Genomic DNA, 19,777 nt, shown 5'->3' with positions numbered 1-19,777 from the left:
CAAGAGGTGGGGGTGAGGAAAGGAGGGAGGAGGCTTTAGAGGCATGAGTAGAGCTGAGACTTGGCTCTCAGTAAGAATCAGGTACCCAACACATGGGAGAAGCTGGTCCTGGAGCTCTCCAGAGGGGTGATGGCATTCTGGCATTCAGGATCCTGAGGATACATAAGCAACCACCTTCACAAGCTGCTAGAAGCCTGCTGGCCCGTTTAAGCCCAGGCATACAAGAGGCAGCATCTCCCAGACTGGAAAAGCTGTGAGTACTGCTGGGCCTGGGCAGGACAGAGAAGTGCCTTTAGGGGTTACTTCTGACCCTCCCACAGGGCCTGACCACAGCACCCAGCAGTGCCAGCACCCCTACTGCAGCTCCCCAGCAAATCCAAACCAGTCTCTCACTTCTGCCTTGGGGAATCATGGAGCTCCCAAGCACAGGTTTGTTTGGCACTGCCAGAGAAGAAAGCTTGGGCATCTACGAGAGCCTGGAGGGTATGTGACCTCCTGAAGCACACTGGACGCTAGGCTGAACCTTCCACACAAGTCAGACTGGCAGTTGGGAGAGCTCAGCATCATGGAAGGTTTATTTAAAGTCATGGGGAACATAAAAACTGTAGTTATAAAAAATACTGAAAGAGTCCCCTGAGCCATGGCAGGCCTAGGTGAGTCCACGGAGCTTAACCTTGTGCCACTGCAGGGCTTTTCTCTCGTCTTTTCTTCTTGGCTTTGCCTTGCTTCTGCTGGGTTTCCTGGCTGACACTCCCCTTGGTTTTCTTTGCAGCTGGAACTTGCTCAGCTTCATTGTCTGCATCCCCTTTTCTTTTTCTGTTCATCTTCTTCTTTTTCTTCTTCTTCTTCTTCTTGTCAGTCACAGCATCTCCTCCATTAACAACTTCCTCCCCACTGCCCGGCGTTGCCACTCCATTCTCCTTGACCCCTCTGTTCTGCTTCTTGTGTTTGCCACCACCAGGCACGAGGCCCTTCTTCTGCTTGGGGGTTTCTGCTGGCAGGGGCTGCTCTTGTAGGGCTGCTGGTTCTCCATCTTCACGAGCAGCTGCTGCTACCCCATTCTCCTGGGGGGCCTTCTTGCGATTCTTGCGTTTCTTGGTCTCTGGTAGGAAGCCTTTCTTCTTCCGCTTCAGCGACTCCCCTTCCTGCACAGCCTTGCTGGCTGTCTTCTCTTTCTTGGGCTTCCTGCAGAGAGAATGTCAAAAAGTCAAAAGCAACTTAATTTCCAGCCAAGGAGCAGTGTGATCCATGCTACAGGCAGAAGCAGAAGAGAGGTGCAGGGAGCGCAGGCATGCTGCAGGGATGAGCGTTATCCCTGGAGGGGTCCTTAGTCTGCACAGGGACTGCTTCAATGAACAGCAAGAGCCAGACCAGGGCTCAAGAAGGCACATGGAGTCTTGAGGAAGGATCCCAGTTCCACAGACCAGATAACATTGCACTTACCATCTTCTCAAGCACACCTGTCTGTGGCTCTGTGCAAGGCTGCTGAGATACTGTCTGTGTGTCCAAGGAGAGAGCCCCAGCAAGGCCTTCACTGTGCTAACAATCCCATGAGGCCTTCCAGCAAGAATCATTGACAGACCATTCCAGTCCCACCTAGGCATCGAGTCAGTCATCAGCAAGTTTGCAGATGACACTAAGCTGGGGGCAGATGTGACTGAGCTGGAGGGCAGAAGGGCTCTGCAGCGGGACCTTGACCGCCTGTACAGATGGGCAGAGGCCAATGGGATGGGGTTCAATAGCTCAAAGTGCAGGGTGCTGCACTTTGGCCACAACAACCCCATGCAGAGATACAGGCTGGGGTCGGAGTGGCTGGAGAGCAGCCAGACAGAGAGGGATCTGGGGGTACTGATTGATACCCGCCTGAACATGAGCCAGCAGTGTGCCCAGGTGGCCAAGAGAGCCAGTGGCATCCTGGCCTGCATCAGGAGTGGTGTGGTCAGCAGGAGCAGGGAGGTCATTCTGCCCCTGTACTCTGCACTGGTCAGACCACACCTCGAGTACTGCGTTCAGTTCTGGGCCCCCCAGTTTAGGAGGGACACTGAGATGCTTGAGCGTGTCCAGAGAAGGGCGACGAGGCTGGGGAGAGGCCTTGAGCACAGCCCTACGAGGAGAGGCTTAGGGAGCTGGGGTTGTTTAGCCTGGAGAAGAGGAGGCTCAGGGGTGACCTTATTGCTGTCTACAACTACCTGAAGGGTGGTTGTGGCCAGGAGGAGGTTGCTCTCTTCTCTCAGGTGGCCAGCTCCAGAACAAGAGGACACAGCCTCAGGCTGCGCCAGGGGAAATTTCGGCTCGAGGTGAGGAGAAAGTTCTTCACTGAGAGAGTCATTGGGCACTGGAATGGGCTGCCTGGGGAGGTGGTGGAGTCGTCGTCCTTGGGGCAGTTCAAGGCAAGGTTGGATGTGGCACTTGGTGCCATGGTCTAGCCTTGGGCACTGTGGTAAAGGGTTGGACTTGATGATCTGTGAGGTCTCTTCCAACCTTGGTGATACTGTGATACTGTGATACAGCCACTGCTGTTGTCTGACAGAGACCAGCAGCAGGCTCACCGCTGCCCAGTCTATGCTGCTCTGCACCAGCTCACACACCAAGGAGCCCATAATTCACTAGATAACGCTGAAGATCCTGGTATGTACTCTCTGCTATCCAGTCACTTTCCAGGACAGCCTCACATCTGCAAAATCAATCCATTGGGATGTTGTAGGAGATTCCTAACTCATCCATCCTAGCCTAGAAGTTTCCCTGCAACTTTGGCAGCGGTGTTTAAACCAGGTCACCACTTGGGACTGCTGAAAGCAGGCACTTGATCCTTGGGTACTCAGCTGTCTTTCCTCTACCAGCAAGACACAAAGAGGTATCAGATGTGATCAAATACAAGGCTTGTGTTAGAAACCTTTCCCATCAAGGACCAACCCTGACCACGTGCACACCTGGAGCAATGAGCCTAGCGTTGTTCCAAATGAGCAGGCCTGAACATGAGCCAGCAGTGTGCCCAGGTGGCCAAGAGAGCCAGTGGCATCCTGGCCTGCATCAGCAATGGTGTGGTCAGCAGGAGCAGGGAGGTCATTCTGCCTCTGTACTCTGCACTGCTTAGACCACACCTTGAGTCCTGTGTTCAGTTCTGGGCCCCCCAGTTTAGGAGGGACATTGAGATGCTTGAGAGTGTCCAGAGAAGGGCGACGAGGCTGGGGAGAGGCCTTGAGCACAGCCCTACGAGGAGAGGCTTAGGGAGCTGGGATTGGTTAGCCTGGAGAAGAGGAGGCTCAGGGGAGACCTTATTGCTGTCTACAACTACCTGAGGGGTGGTTGTGGCCAGGAGGAGGTTGCTCTCTTCTCTCAGGTGGCCAGTGCCAGAACGAGAGGACACAGCCTCAGGCTGCACCAGGGGAGATTTAGGCTGGAGGTGAGGAGAAAGTTCTTCACTGAGAGAGTCATTGGACACTGGAATGGGCTGCCCGGGGAGGTGGTGGAGTCGCCGTCCCTGGAGCTGTTCAAGGCAGGATTGGACGTGGCACTTGGTGCCATGGTCTGGCCTTGAGCTCTGTGGTAAAGGGTTGGACTTGATGATCTGTGAGGTCTCTTCCAACCCTGATGATACTGTGATACTGTGAATGCTTCAGCCTCACCGACTCCATTTACCTCAAACTGCAGCCTGAGCTCAGTGTCCTGACTTCCTCCCTCTTCCCACTTTCCTCTCATGGATGAAGACAAGCAGGACAGGCCCTCCAGGCCAGCCAAGAGGCCTGGGTGCCCAGCGTACGTACGTGTAATTCAGCCAGCGCATCACGTTCCAGTAGAGAGAGTCGAGACGTGCCGAGCTCCCGATGCCCTCTGCCTGGTTCAGAGCCACCAGCACTTTGTCCAGCTCTGCCAACTTCACTCGCAGCTTCTGCAAGAGGCAAGTGCAAACAGACAGTCTGCAGAGTCAACACAGAAGGGGCACTCACAGCAGCAGGGTGCAGGCCATCCTTGGGATAAGATTATGGTAGGAATAACCAATCCTGTCCAGCTTCCATTGATGCCCAGTGACAGGACAAGAGGCAATGGTGGAAGTTAAGGCAGAGAGAGTTTCATGTAAATAGGAGGAGGATTTTTTTCCACTGTGAGGGTGACAGAGCACTGGAACAGGCTGCCCAGGGGGGTTGTGGAGTCTCCCTCTCTGGAGATATTCAAGACCTACTTGGATGTGTTCCTGTGTGATCTGCTCTGTGTGATCCTGTTCTGCAGAAGGGTTGGACTGGATGAGCTTTTGAGGTCACTTCCAGCCCCTATCCTTCTGTGATTCTTCAAGATGCTGTCCTGAGCTATTTGCACCACCACTTGAATCTGAGGGCAAAAGCTGGTGAGTGACACCATGCCCCCAGGTGTGTGGTTTGCTTGAAAACTGAGTCTCTAGCACAGGTCCCAGCTAGAATGGGACTGGCATAAAAGGGACTGACAAGGCCTTCACTGCTCTCTCCTTTTCAGTGCACAGCTGGGAGCAGGGGGAAGAAGACAGATGACTATGTACCTGCCTGAAGAAAAGCAGCAGCCTTCTCAGTCTGGTTTCTAAAGCACATAACCAGACTGCCTCTGGCTGCCTCTACAGCTTCTGTAAGCCACTGGGTAATTTCAGCAAACCCAGGCAGAAAGGGGTCTCTCAAAGGCTATTCAGCTCCATACAGGAACCTTGCAAATAATCTCTCTCCTCCACCCACCTTCCTATTAGGTCTCCACAAAGAACCAGCCTGTGGTGTGAGCCCAGTGCTTATCAGTAGGAAACTGGGCTTCAGCAGCTCTGCTGCCTGTGGGATTTTGCTCCAGTAAATGAGACTGTGTTGGAGACTTATTTTGTCACCTATAGAAACTCTCCACATGTTCAAAACCCAAACCTGTTTTTCATTAGAGAAAACAAAGCTTCAGTCCCGCTCACAAAGCTCCTGAGTACATCTGTTTCTAGCAACTAAAATCTCTGGAGCTCAGCAGCACAGAGGACAGAGCAATCACCTGGGAAAACAACCCAGCTCAGCCCCTTAGCAGCAGTATTTCTGCTGATAAGAAAGAAGATGTCACCTGTGTTTGCAGAACACTGCTCAAATCCTTCAACAGGTGCTCGGGGATCAGCTCACAAGAGCCATGATCACTCCTTCAGACACAAGAGCTTTTCTGTCCTCAAATCCTACCAGGGATATCTTTGGTAAGAAATGAGGCAGGAGGTAGTGATGGAACAGTCACAAGGGAAAATCCAAGCCTGACATCTGAAAGAGGCCCTGGTGGCACTCAGAACAGTCCTTTGCCACACATCAGGTCATGCACTCACCTGCTCCGTCACAGTTTTGAGGAGGAAGTTCAACAGCTCCAAGCAGTTGGCAACTTTCTCTTTCTCAGCTTTCAGGGCACACTTGTCAACCATTTTCAAACTCTAGAAATCAGATGGAGAAGAAATGTGCATTAAATGGGGAAATAAATCACCACTCTCCGGAGAGAGCAGCAAATGAGCAACGATTAGCAGGATTAACCTGCCACCAGATTAACTCTGCAACACAAAATCCACCCAACTCTGGAAATGCTCAGGAGGGGAACAGAGCTACAAGTTAATTAAGAACATGCCCAGGTTAATTAAAAAACAACTGGACAAAGTAACAGCAAGCACACCACAAAGGTACCATCCTGCTGTTCTCCCTGGTTTCTGAGCTAGGACATAACTGGAGTCATGTTGCTGCCTCCTGGAGAAAAGCAAAGAGGAAAGACAACATCCACTCCAGCCCTGGGCAGGCCAGGAGGTTGCCAGACAACAGATTCACCTGAGGGACAAGAGCTACTCAGCTGCAGGAGTTGGGATTTACATGTAAAGTGCTAATGCAAAAATCCATTACCACTTAGGCCTGGGAAATCCCAGTTGCCAGCACTGGAACAGGGCTTGTCAATCAAGCTTAAATTCACTGAAATGACTGAGAGAAAAATCTCATTTCTGCGTTGTTCCCTTTATGTGCTGCTGGGTTTCTGAGGCACTGAAAGGTCTGGCTTAGAGGAAAATCACTCCAAAGATAGGTCAAATAAAAGCCAGTTATTTACAAGTGGAGAAGGGCAGAAAATAGCCATGAGAAAGCAGCTGGAGCAAAGATGTGGCCCAGCGGCTCAGGGGTGCTGATCCTCTGCCTGCAGCTGATCCTCGCAGCCCTGCTCTTACATGGGAGGCTTCTTGCCCACTGTGCTTGTGTGGAAGCACACAGTGGAGTGAGCCCCACAGCTTGCCATGATTACAGACCTTTGCTTTAGAGCAGGCTGCACCTGTGGCCAAGTTGACCTTCGCCTGGAATCTGAACACATCCACCCAGCCAACAGGCAAGGTCCACTCAGCACCCTCAGCTCCTCAGGCAACTTGCACTGCTGGCAAGCCTCTGCACCAAACCTCAACCCAGAGGTGGAAGGTTGGAGCTCTCTAGGAGATGGCAACCTCTCTCTTTTGACCACCTATTGCTTTTGCTCCATTCAGACTGGAGTAATTCTGAGGACCCTGAGCAAACCATTCTCCTTCTGCATCAGCATGAAGTAGACTCTGCAGGGATTCCTGAGAGAATGAAGAAGTTAATTCCCCAGTGCAAGCTCTTCGAGCAATGATGCCCTCAACTGCAAAATAATGAAGGCCAACAAGAGGCTAAGGAACACTTCTGGGAGAAGTGGAGAGATCAGATAACCTATCTGCAGAAACAGCCTTCAAGTAGAATTATTCAGTGCCTGCACAGGCACTACATCCTGGCAGGATCTTTTGCAAGATCCTGGCCAGGATGGTGCACTCAAACCCTGTATTACAAAGCCACCATGTTTTTGCTGGCTGGAATTCACAGAATCATAGAATCAACCAGGTTGGAAGAGACCTCCAAGCAAATCCAGTCCAACCTAGCACCCAGCCCTGGCCAATCAACCAGACCATGGCACTAAGTGCCTCAGCCAGGCTTTGCTTCAACATCTCCAGGCACAGTGACTCCACCACCTCCCTGGGCAGCCCATTCCAATGCCAATCACTCTCTCTGACAACAACTTCCTCCTAACATCCAGCCTGTACATCCCCCAACACAACTTTTGACTGTGTCCCCTCATTCTGTTGCTGCTTGCCTGGCAGAAGAGACCAATCCTACCTGGCTACAGCCTCCCTTCAGGTAGTTGTAGACAGCAAATGAGCTCTGCCCTGAGCCTCCTCTTCTGCAGGCTGCACATCCCCAGCTCCCTCAGCCTCTCCTCACAGGGCTTGTGTTCATGCCACAGCTTTATCTGACTATCAATAACTTGCTAATTACTCTCTCCTGATACAGATAGATGCTCTGCAACTCTATTCCAGAGCTGCCATTAACCTACAAGGTCACAGAATTCAATAGCTCTAAAGTCTCTCTCAGGTAAAATGAGAAACAAGTATAAGGGAGAAGGTGATTGCAAAAGAATTCAGAACCTTCAGGTGTAGAATATAACACCCCATGGGCTATGCACACTCTGTTTATCAGGCTTACAGAACTATTAATAACAATAATAATAATGAAATTAATGATGGCCAAAAGAGCCTGATTTGCATAACATTTTTCCTTTGCAATTTGAAAATCAAGTTATTGCCAGGCTAACAGTCATTACCTGTGGTGAAAGTAGCCTTCAGAGAGGCTAGAAAGTTGAGGTCTTTATTTTGCTAAGGTGCAAATGAGTTGACAGCAAGGGGTAGAGGGGGGGCAGGAAATAAAATCAGTGCAGTCTGTCAGCTCTTCTGGACAAGAGGAATCAGGGCAGCACTGTGAGAAGGAGCCATGCTGAAGTCAACTGTCATTTCACCTTTTTAATATACAAACATCTTAGCATTAAGAAGGTGTTAAAAATAAATTGCCTTTTCTCTTCACTGCAGAGGAGCGATGCAGGTGAGAGCATTCAAACTGTGCTGGCTCGACTCTGGGTTTGCTGCCTTCCCAGAACTGCCCTGCTGCTTCAGAGGCTTTGAAAAACAAACCTTACTAGAGTCAAGAGAATCATAGAATCAGCCAGGTTGGAAGAGACCTCCAAGCTCAGCCAGCCCAACCTAGCACCCAGCCCTGTCCAGTCAACTACACCATGGCACTAAGTGCCTCAGCCAGGCTTTGCTTCGACACCTTCAGGGACGGCGACTCCACCACCTCCCTGGGCAGCCCATTCCAATGCCAATCACTCTCTCTGACAACAACTTCCTCCTAACATCCAGCCTAGACCTCCACCAGCACAACTTGTGTCCACTTGTTCTGTTGCTGTTTGCCTGGGAGAAGAAACCAACCCCACCTGGCTACAGCCTCCCTTCAGGCAGTTATAGACAGCAATGAGCTCTGCCCTTCGCCTCCTCTGCTGCAGGCTGCACACCCCCAGCTCCCTCAGCCTCTCCTCATAGGGTTTGTGTTCCAGGCCTCTCACCAACTTTGTCATCCTTCTCTGGACACCTTCCAGCACCTCAACATCTCTCTTGAATTGAGAAGCCCAGAACTGGACACAGCACTCAAAGCCTGCATCTCTGAAAAGCATCTGAGGGGCTGATTTTCAGCAGTCTACAGGCAGTTAGTTGTCAGGTGCTTGGGAAACTGGAATGTGCATTCAGTTTGGGGTGCCCAGCCCAATTCATGCACAGAACAGGGTGGCTTGCCTAGCTGGAGATTGAAGCAACCCAATTCATGCACACCTGAGGAACAGAAAGGGTGGCTTGCCCAGCTGGGGATGGAAGATACTACAGGTCTAGTGACATCAGTGCTGTAAGACTAAGCACCTATATTAAAAAGCAGTCTTTTGCATAAGTCTAGAAACACAAGCAGAGTTCCACCAGCACAAACAGCCAGAAGCAATCCAGCATAATTTAGGTGCTCTGCCAACATACAGCTCCCTACTGAAATGGATTACTTTTAGACAGCTCTCAAAGACCAGGAGGAAACAAGAAAGAGAGTAGGGGTTGGGGGAGAAGCCACAGAAACAGCAAAGAAGCAGCAGGGAATTCCTTCCTACACCATTCCTGCACCATTCTCTCCAATGCAGAAGCAGAATGGCTTTAAGTAAGCTGGCTTCAGACACAGCCTCACTGTTTCTCAGTGCTTGTCTGAGCAGAATCCCTTCTGCTACAAAGGATGCAAAGGAAATTTACTCTAAAGGGCATAAAATTGCCAGCACCTCTGTATGGGGTACAGCTGAGACAGTAAAGCCTCCTTAAAGACTCTGAGTCCACTTCCTGCTCAGCTCCATCCTGATCTCCTCACCAGTGCCTCGCAGCACTTCCCTATTACATGAGATGCTATCTTCTGTCCCACATTGCCTCACTCCTGCCCTCCCAGAGCAGGGAGTGTCCACAGCAGAGTGTTTACTTCCATGGGATTTGTCCTAGCCTGTGACACCAACACAAACTTGCTGCACATAAAAGAAGCTGACTTTAGACTGGGGCTGCCTTTGGGAGTGGCTCCCAGGGAATGAATTCCCAAGTCTCTTCAGTGGGAACTGTGTCCAAACCCTCTCCAAAGCAGTTGGTGTGTAAGTTACAGACCACGTCGTGGGTTCGCACAGCAGATTGCTCTGGTCTGCTCCCTCACCTCTCAGCTAACTGCAAGATTAAATTAGCACTGCCACTGTCACCCCAGCTGTGTAGGTCAATCATTTTACAGGCCTGCCATGATTTCATTTGGGGAAAAGTACAAAACACAATCACAAAATTAAAGCAAAAGCTATTATGGAACAGATGGTAAACTGCAACACATGGCAAACGTGCCTTAAAAAGAAAAGTAGCATTTCAGTCATCTGCAGCATCCTTAGGAGAGCCTCAAACACTGATTAGATCACTGAAGACTTGCACAAGGCTGGGGCACAAAGCTTCCAGCTATGCTATGGGTCAGTGGTGGAGGCTTAAGGGAAACCCCAGGGGAGCTTGTTTAACCACCTGCTCTGTGGCTCTCTGCCACCTGCTGTTTGCAAGGTATCCAGCACTCCCTTCCCCTGCCTCCTGGAAGCATTACCAAGCCAAGTGTCACCTAATCCCATTGCTCAATGCTAAAAGCAGAGTGACCACCTGAATATCTTCAACAGCTACACTCAGGTCACTTGCTGCTGAGGTTGTTTTTCTCCCATTTTCTGCCTTTCTTACACTGCTCCTCCAGTAACAGCCAGTCCTGCTTTACAGGGAATTTCAGTTCCAGCTCAGTACTACCTGTGATGCTTAATCACACCTGCACATCTGAGCTGTCAGCACATCTGGGCAGGTCATTTTCCAAAAGGGAAAAGCAGAGAGGCAGCTTTCCCAGCTAGATCTGCCACCTCACCTCAAGCCAATAGAGCAATGCAGTTCCTGCCCCATCCTACATGGATTCAGCTGGCAGGGATGGTTGTGTCTTATGTCAAACAAGCCTCTGGCTCTTTCTGGTGCGGGGCACTCCAAAGTTCTCTGTTCTAGGATTTCCACCAGGAGAGCAGCAGATTCCCCAGCATCTTATCAATCAGTGGGTATTCTTACACTCCTAATTCCTGCATCACAGATGGAAGTATCCCAACTACTGCAGGATCCATCTCTCACTGCAATTTCACTGCATTCCTTCACCATCACAAAGCAAGTTTGTTGGAGCACAGGAGGTGAGCATCTGCAGTAATTCAGTCATGCAAGTAGGACAAAGGGCTGGCAGATAGTTACCCACACAGCTCCACACCTCAATTTCCCAGGTATGATTTTAGTCTAAGCCCAAAACTCCCCTGAAACTGCCACACAGCAAAAAGCAGAGCCACGAGCATCTGGAGCCAAAGTCAACATCTCAGCCACTGCCCAACCTCCCCTGCAGGGCAGATGGCAATATGCTGGTGCACAGAGCAGGCAATGCTTCTGGAAGGCTCCCCGTTCACACCCATCTGCAATCATAGCCTGCCTGTGCCCCTTCCACAGGCACCACAGCCAGGCACACCCTTAGACCGTGCTTACCAGACACAACAGTGTCTCAAGAGAGCAGAGGAGCACATTTCCTAGCTGGAAGTTTGAACCCCACTCACTCTTTGTGCATTCCCAGCACGTCCTGCAGCCTATTTCGCTGCTCACAACAAAGTGCCCTTCCCCTCCGCGGGACCGGCCGGGCAGATCAATCACTGCCCAGCAAGCTGCAGCAGCCTGGCCAGCCTACATTCCTCTGCATGCTGTGATATCTCCATCCTTCCCCCACTCATGACAGACCTGATGCTGATGGATAAATGTGCAGACTCACGGCTGAGCGCAGTGCCAAGTGCCTTCTGCAAAACACACACCTCCACCCACCCTGCACGACCTTACACTCCCTGGCACAGCCCAGAGCTGCTAAGGGAAACTCTCCTCTCCAGCAGCAAATAGCTCAGCAGCGTTTGCACCCTACTGAAGACCCACAGGCAGGATGACAAAGCTCTCCAGAGGTCTCATCTCAGTACCTCAGCTGCTCTCGTGCTGACTCTGACAGCCAAAGCTTGCTCCACGCTGCCCAGGAGCAGACACAACCTAGCATTTTTCTGCCCTCACACCTCTGGGCCCCACACTGCAGTCACACCAGAAGGCCTCCAGCAAGCACACTGGGGGCTCTACAAGTGTGTGTCTATTACCTGAGGGAAAAAAATCTCTCCTCTGTACAGGCTGTGTTAAAGCCATGAGGAACCACAGAATGCCACAATGTCAGGGGCTGGAAAAGACCTCACCCAGTCCAACCCCCCCTGCCAGAGCAGGATCTCCTGTAGCAGATCACACAGGAACACATCCAGAGGGGTTTGGAGTATCTCTAGAGAGGGAGACTCCACAACCCCCCTGGGCAGCCTGTTCCAGGGTTCTGTCACCCTCACAGGGAAACAAATCCTCCTCAGGTTTAAATGAAACTTCCTCTGCCTCAGCTTCCACCCAGTGCCCCTTGTGCTGTCATCAGGCATCACCCAGCAGAGCCTGGCTCCAGCCTCCTGCCACTCACCTTTACACATTGATAACCACTGATGAGGTCAGCTCTCAGTCTCCTCCAAGCAGCACAGCCCCAGCTCCCTCAGGCTCTCCTCATAACAGAGATTCTCCATTCCCTTCAGCATCTCTGTGGCTCTGCACTGGACTCTCTCAAGCAGTTCTATGTCTCTCTTGAACTGGGGGGCCCGGAACTGGACACAGAACTCCAGATGTGGCCTCACCAGGGCAGAGTTGAGGGGCAGGAGATCCTCTCTCGACCTACGAGCCAGTCCTTCTGATACACCCCTTCTAATATCTGAGAATGGCATTGGCCCTTCTGGCCAGAGGATGTTCCTCCCCCTGTCTGAGGGAGAGACTCCAGCAGGTGTGCACCCTGGAGAGCACAGCCCTCAGTCTCCAGTGGGAAGTCACCCAATCAGAGCAGACAAGCTGAAGCTGTTTCTGATTCTTCTGGAAGGACTCACAAAGTGTAGTCACAAGACGCAGGTGATTCTGATCAGCATTAGAGGGGCCCTGCCTCCAATGAGATGAGCAGAGGACAGCTGGGTTGATTGGACTGCACAGAACTGCTGGGTTGAAGAGTGAAACCTGTCTGTATTTCTGCTGTGACAGATGGGTCTCCATTCCTGCAGGCACTGGAAGCTGAGCACTGGAATGAAGCCACAGTTTGCTTTCACGTGGAGGGGTGGAAGGAGCCACAGAACTCAGCTGCCCCACTCACTGAACCATCACACTGACCCCCATGGCACCAAACAGGCAAGCTGAGAAGCCTGGGAGGGGCACAGCCTCCCTCTGCTGTTTAGAGGCTAATAACAAACTGACAAGCAAATGAAGTATTCATTTCATGAAGTATTCTGCATGCTCACAGCTCATGTTATTACCCAGTGGAAGCAGCCTCACCTCTAATTACACTGACCTGAGAGACAGGAGACAGGCCAGCATCATCCCCTCCCTTCCACAGGGGCTCAGAGAGGTCAAGCAATGTAACTGAGCCACACAGACCAGGAATCATAGAATCACAGAATCAACCTGGTTGGAAGAGACCTCCAAGATCAGCCAGTCCAACCTAGCACCCAGCCCTATCCAGTCAACTACACCATGGCACTAAGTGCCTCAGCCAGGCTTTGCTTCAACACATCCAGGGACGGTGACTCCATCACCTCCCTGGACAGCCCATTCCAATGCCAATCACTCTCTCTGCCAACAACTTCCTCCTAACATCCAGCCTAGACCTCCCCCAACACAACTTGAGACTGTGTCCCCTTGTTCTGCTGCTGGTTGCCTGGCAGAAGAGCCCAACCCCACCTGGCTATAGCCTCCCTTCAGGTAGTTGTAGACAGCAATGAGCTCTGCCCTGAGCCTCCTCTGCTGCAGGCTGCACACCCCCAGCTCCCTCAGCCTCTCCTCACAGGGCTTGTGTTCATGCCACAGCTTTATCTGACTATCAATAACTCCAGGCCCCTCTCCAGCTTTGTCGCCCTCCTGTGGACATCTTCCAGCACCTCAACATCTCTCTTGAACTGAGGAGCCCAGAACTGGACACAGCACTCAAGTTATTGATAGTCAGATAAAGCTGTGGCATGAACACAGCCCTTGATTCTGTGATTCTATGATTTTGTCAATGTCATAAGGGACAGGCAGAGCAGGTAGTGCTCAAAGTTGGCTGTTTGAAACCAAAATGGATGCAAAAATACTCAGAGAATCCAATAGCTAAGTTCAGTGCAAGACCACAGCACTCCAGGTCACCAGGATTGGAGACTTCCAGACAGATAAACACATAATGCTGGTGAGATAACTGTGAAACTTCCTTCCACTTGGGCAGCTACTTAGGCTTGGGCTGGGCAAGCTCCCCTCTTCCTGTAGAAAGACATAGATGGAGATAGCCAAGGATCATAGAATCAGCTGGGAGGGACCACTATGGTCATCTAGTTCCAACCCCCCTGCCATGGACAGGGACACCTCACACCAGAGGGATCATGTAGCCTCTGCAAGGAGTGGTACAGACAACTCAAGAGCTCTGTTCCAAGCTTGTCATCATTTGAAAGTTACTCTGTGCTCTTTGAAGGCTTTTACTGTGTGGCATTAGAGGGGTTTGGTGCTGCTGTGTGGTTGCTGGGGATTTATAGGAACTAGCTGGAGGCACTCAGGATGGGCTGGGGGGCCAGGGGGCTGTGCTACACAGCCTTGCAGCATAGACATGCCCTCCTTTGCTGAAGGGCAGCACAGCTGATTGTCAGTGTCTTAATTTGTAGGGAGATGAATTATTAACACTGACTTCATCAAATCTCTGAAGAAGCCATTCTTCAGCTGGGTTTTTTTTCTTTGGTTTTTTGTCTTTTTCTTGAAGATTGCCTGAACTTTTATCTGCCCATCTTTATAAATTCTTAATTCATTGCCCTTTCTCAGCCTCTTAGCTTGTAAAATGAGGCCAGTGCTGATTTAACTGATATCTTTGACGTGCTCTCAGAATACAGGATGTCTCTGTGGAGAATTCATTCTCTTCTGTTCCCTCAGCTGTCCTGTATTTTTTTTCCCTGCTGCATTTCCTTATGGACCATAGAAGAAAAAATCAGGATCTTTCAACTTGGGAAACATTGACATTTTCTGTGAGAGTGGCTTCTGGATCTTTTGGGCTCCTCCTTTTGATAACAGCCAAAATAAACATTGTGGGGAAAAAGAAAGCTGTTTGGTTATACCCTGCAGCTTGTGAGGCTGCTTAGTCTTAGAATCATAGAATTGACCAGTTTGGAAGAGACCTCCAAGCTCAGCCAGCCCAACCTAGCACCCAGCCCAACCCAGTCAACCAGACCATGGCACTAAGTGTCTCAGCCAGGCTTTGCTTGAACACCTCCAGGGATGGTGCCTCCACCACCTCCCTGGACAGCCCTTTCCAATGCCAATCACTCTGGGATGCCTCTGGTGATCTGAGTTTGAATCTTGGCTCAGCCCCAGGCCAAGCTTGTCATCTGTAAAACAGGGTGAACAACTTCAGGGAGCTAAAGACATGAGCTCCTGGCTTTCTGCAAAATGCTTTCTTCATCACATCAACAACTGACTGGTTTGAATTTCCTTTGTGAAGTGCTTTGAGACCTACTGATAAAAGAACAAAGCTCTCCAAGAGAGAAAAGAAGTCAGCCCTAGCATCTCAGGTGAGCTCTGTCAGTTACAACATGAAGCAGTTCTACTTATTTATACTGTGAACACAACTGAGCTGTCTGGACTCCCAACATTAGAATAAACTTGAACAGCAGCACAGAGGTTCTGCTTTGTTTGAGGAAACCAGGACCAGGGAGGCTACATCTGTGCCAGAGCTATTTCTCTATTTGCTTACTTTTGCTTGCTGTCCAATAAAAGGCAGCTCACAGGGCAGCCCCAGGGCTTGTGGAGAAGCCTTTCTGCCCAGGTGTCCCAGCAGGGACAGCCAAAAGCACCAACAGCAAGCAGGGCTCTCAGAAGAACAAGTCAGCTCCAAAGCACTCATTAGAGTATCAAGACTTGCCTCAGTGCCAGTAAGGAGATGGCAAACATGAGTGCCTCGTGGCTGTGATATATGTTCTATAAGCATGCTTAAACATTTGGGGAACAAATAAGGTCAAGTTAGCTTATGTAAGCACAAGAGCAGCCTTGCAGCAGGCAGAGCAGCTATTTCTGGAAGCTGTCTCTTCATTTAAAGCTCTTGGTCACTGATTGCCCCTCATCTGCCTCTCAGTTTCACAAGCATAATTCAGTGCCAAGAATGCAGTTCTCTCACATTGCTCCTTGCCCTCTTTCCAGCACATATCGCTGCCTAAAACCATCCCAGGCTCCTTGCTCCTCACCAAGTGATCTGCAGGCAGGCACCAGGTGAGAGCATCCTGTCCTTTCTCACAGCCTTAACACCTGCAATGACAATCTTGCACTTCAGGAGTCCCACAGCTGTGCATCTGACAAAGGGCACAGAGAGCACAGCAAAGCCTTCAAGTGACAGCTTCCAGGGGAACCACACTGCTGCTTGAATTACAGGTGCATATCAGTGCAGTCACAGAGCTGGCACTCCCAAGCTATTGCAGACTTCTCCCTGTCTCAAAGAACAGAAGAGAATGCTGAATCATTGTCTTTCATTCTTAAAACATCCATCTCTGAGGGATGGTGGCAGAGATGGCCAGAGACAGCATCTTCCAGCTTAGAGGTATGTGCTAGTTTGAGTTTTGGTGAGAAGAATTAGATGATAGGCTGTGAAAAGGAAACAATGGTGCTGGCTACTGCACTCATAAGCTTGCTGAGATGGATAAAAACAAGAACACAAACATAGATAACAGAGTTGCTCTTTGGCTCTGGCTGCCTCCCTTCTCTCTAACCTGCTGTCTGTGTAACTAATCCTTCTGCTTCCTAATCCCCCTGACTGATTCTCCAAACTCACCTTGAACATAAGGCAAAGTCTGGGATAAGGTAAAAGGGTGGAAAGGAGGTGGAAGGGTGGTTGGGAGCCCCTCCTGGGGACTCTGGTTTCTGGGGGGGGCTGCTGTGTTTCTGCATTACTTTTTAACTTGCCCGTCTCTGTCTATAGCTGTATAGGTTGTAAATCTCTGCTTGTATCTTGTGCTCAGCTGTAAATACAAACCTTCATCCTTTATTTTCCAGTGGCTGAGTCTAGTCTGGGTGATTTTCTTAAGTGTGGGGAGTGGGTAGCACCCAAACCATCACAAGGTAGGGCAACAGAAGTTCATCATCTTCCACAGCACCCTGAACTGCTACCCTCAGTCAATGATCATCATGGGTAAGCACTCATGTCAATACCTATCTACTTACATACCTAACTCTAAGAGCACAGCTGACCTGGCATGGCCCACCAAAACAAGTCTTAGATGAAAAGGGACAAGAATGAGCTGCAGGAGAAACATTCAGTTCTGCCAAAGCACTCCCTATCCTCTCTCCAGCTAAGCAGAAGCACGTGTGGACACCAGGGACAGAAAGGACTCTCATCTAGCCCAAGCTCCAGCCTGACACAGCCCAACCAAACTCCCCATCAACATCATGCCCGGTCTGCAGCCTCTCCTTCGGTCCAGCACGCAATCTCCAGCTAATCAACTCCTCAGCAAGTTGTGTTTTCACTGTCTATTACTGCCTTTGACAAATAACACACTTCCTACAGATTCTAAATTTGCTGTTTGCAGCCTCTGACTTCTGCTATGAGGCATTTTTCACTATCTCCAAATGAGATCAGCCACGATACGAGTTTCCTTCTTCCCCACCATAAAGCATGTTTTTGCTGCTATTACTCAGACACCTGAAGATTCCTGAGCCACCAAAAGACACAGATTACCCTGTGTACCTCGAAGAAGTCTTAGGGCACAAGCACCAGCCCTTGGCTATGAATCAAGACTATTATATGGAATATGAAGCCTTTGATTCCTCCTAATTACAGCGACGCTGGAAGATGTGCGGCAGCTCCAGCTTCAAGGAGTCATGCAAGGAGTGGAAGGAGGGAGCAGGAGCAAGAGGGACAACATCCCTCTGAAGGGGGCCTACAAGAAAGCTGGGGAGGGACTTTTCAGGCTCTCAGAGAGTGACAGGACTAGGGAATGGAGCAAAGCTGGAGGTGGGGAGATTCAGGCTGGATGTATGGAGGAAGATCTTCAGCATGAGAGTGGTGAGAGGCTGGAATGGGTTGCCCAGGGAGGTGATTGAGGTCCCATGCCTGGAGGTGTTTCAGGCCAGGCTGGATGAGACTGTAGGCAGCCTGCTCTAGGGTAGGGTGTCCCTGCCCATGGCAGGGGGTTTGGAACTGGCTGATCCTTGTGGTCCCTTCCAACCCTGACTAATTCTGTGATTCTAAAATCCCACACATATATGTACACCAACAAAGCACTCTGTAAAAATGCTATGTTAGGGCTTCATCAGGACAAAAAGAGAACCAGCACCTATAGGCCACTGCCTGTTAATCCTATGGGAGGCCCCCTGCCCACAGGGTTTACCTTGGACAGCCCAAACAAGCTGCCAGCATTTCCCAGGAATTTTGATTTCCTCACAGAGGAGCACAGAAATGAGAGGCAGCAAGGCAAGCTCTGGTAGCAAAGCTCATTAAAATCCTGGAAGAGCTGCAAGTTGCTTAACACTCCCTGACAAGAACAACATAAAGGCATTGCAGATGTTTGTGGCATCCCAGTGAAACACCAAGTCCTGCAGGCATGCAGCTGCTGGAGAGAAACCAAGAGACTGATGGAGACGACTGGGTTGGGAGGAGTGGCATGGCTCAGGTAGTTGGAAATAAAATGACAGCTGACTCCAACCATTGGATTCCTGATGTGACCACGAAATAAAAGCTGTTTACTGAATCCCAGGGTTACCTGCTTCCTCAAGAATTACAGACAGTACCTCTGAAGCTCCTGATTTAAACCTGCTTACATTTTGCCCTTCCCTGACAAAAGAAAACATTCTGCTCCAATATGGCCAATTACAGAATGACCTCAATTACCATGAAACCAGCATTTGAAGAGGTAAAGAAAGAGTGAGAGCTACATTTAGAAAGCAGGTCAATACTACAGGAACACCAAGGCTGGAATCTCCCATGTCATCAAGTTTAGTCACCACATCACAGCATTCATTTGGCTGCTTGGTTCCCTCCACGTCATTCCACAAGAACATAATTGAGTGGCATTCTGCTTCCACAGATCACCTCCCACATAATGGCTGCATCCAAAAACTGTCTTCAGGTACAATCCACACTTGTCACCAAATCAGGAGCCTGGCAATTTTTGTTGCTGTTTTTAACTGTACAGTAATATTTTTTTCCAATGTATTTTTGGGTTTCCCTGATAAACAATATCAGGAGGGAGTCTGGTCATAGAATCAGTCAGGATTGGAAGGGACCACAAGGATCAGACAGTTCCAACCCTCCTGCCATGGGCAGGGACACCTCACACTAGATCAGGTTGGCCACAGCCTCATCCAGCCTGGCCTTAAACACTTCCAGGAATGGGGCTTCCACCACCTCTCTGGGCAACCTGTTCCAAGGTCTCACCACCCATATGGTGAAGAACTTCTTCCTAACATCCAGTCTGAATCTATCCATTTCCAGCTTTGTTCCATTCCCCCCAGTCCTATCACTACCTAACAACCTAAGAAGTTCCTCCCCAGCTTTCTTGTAGCCCCCTTAAGATACTGAAAGGCCACAATAAGGTCACCTCAGAGCCTTCTCCTCTCCAGACTGAACAGCCTCAACTCCCTCAATCTCTCCTCATGGTCCAGGAAGCCTGCAACACTTCACAAGTCAGAAATCACAGAAGCACTCAGGTTGGAGAAGACCCTCAGGATCACCAAGTCCAACACATATCCCTCCTCTACAAGGTTCAGCCCTAAACCACATCCCCAAGCACCACATCCAAAATGGCCTTTAAACACATCCAGGGTTGGTTCAGTCCAGTGTACTTCAGCTCTATCTCTCTGGCCCTAAAGTTCATTCAAATCCAGAACTTGCATAACATTTTCTGCAAATAAATAAACAAGTTCAGAATCTTTCAATCACAGAAAGAAGTAGGTTGGAAAAGACCTCTGAGATCACTGAGTCCAACCTATCACCCAACACCTTCTAATTAACTAAGCCATGGCACTAAGTGCCTCACCCAGCCTCCTTTTAAACACCTCCAGGGATGGTGACTCCACCACCTCCCCGGGCAACCCATTCCAAAGGGCAATCACTCTTGCTGTGAAGAATGCCCAAACTTATTTTTTAAACACACCTATCTGAATATACCTCCTAAAACTCGAGCTCTGTCTCCTGGAGCCACACACAGGCACCACAGAGCTCACCCAGCCACCTTTCTTGCCCTCTGTGAAAATCCACCTCAGCAGTGCTGTCACAAGAGTGTTCTAATCATGGTGGACACTGCTCAC

At 50.1% G+C, this 19,777-nt stretch overlaps 1 protein-coding gene across 1 annotated transcript in view; it reads right to left on the bottom strand.

Annotated features, from left to right (window-relative positions):
• Positions 1 to 547: 547 nt before the first annotated feature.
• Positions 548 to 19,777, bottom strand: part of MYBBP1A (MYB binding protein 1a) — a 72,513-nt gene continuing 53,283 nt past the window's right edge. The window contains exons 25-27 of the mRNA XM_064166483.1: positions 5,300 to 5,401; positions 3,765 to 3,889; positions 548 to 1,185 (exon numbers count right to left, since the gene is read on the bottom strand). Coding sequence (XP_064022553.1) covers positions 669 to 1,185; positions 3,765 to 3,889; positions 5,300 to 5,401 — 744 coding nt within the window. The 3' untranslated portion in view covers positions 548 to 668. The remainder of the gene's footprint in view (positions 1,186 to 3,764; positions 3,890 to 5,299; positions 5,402 to 19,777) is intronic.

This window comes from Pogoniulus pusillus, chromosome 27 (genome assembly GCF_015220805.1).
Source record: "Pogoniulus pusillus isolate bPogPus1 chromosome 27, bPogPus1.pri, whole genome shotgun sequence".
Classification (NCBI taxonomy): Eukaryota; Metazoa; Chordata; class Aves; order Piciformes; family Lybiidae; genus Pogoniulus; species Pogoniulus pusillus.
The sequence above is the reverse complement of the archived record's forward strand: the minus strand, read 5'-3'. Positions and strand labels throughout refer to the sequence as shown.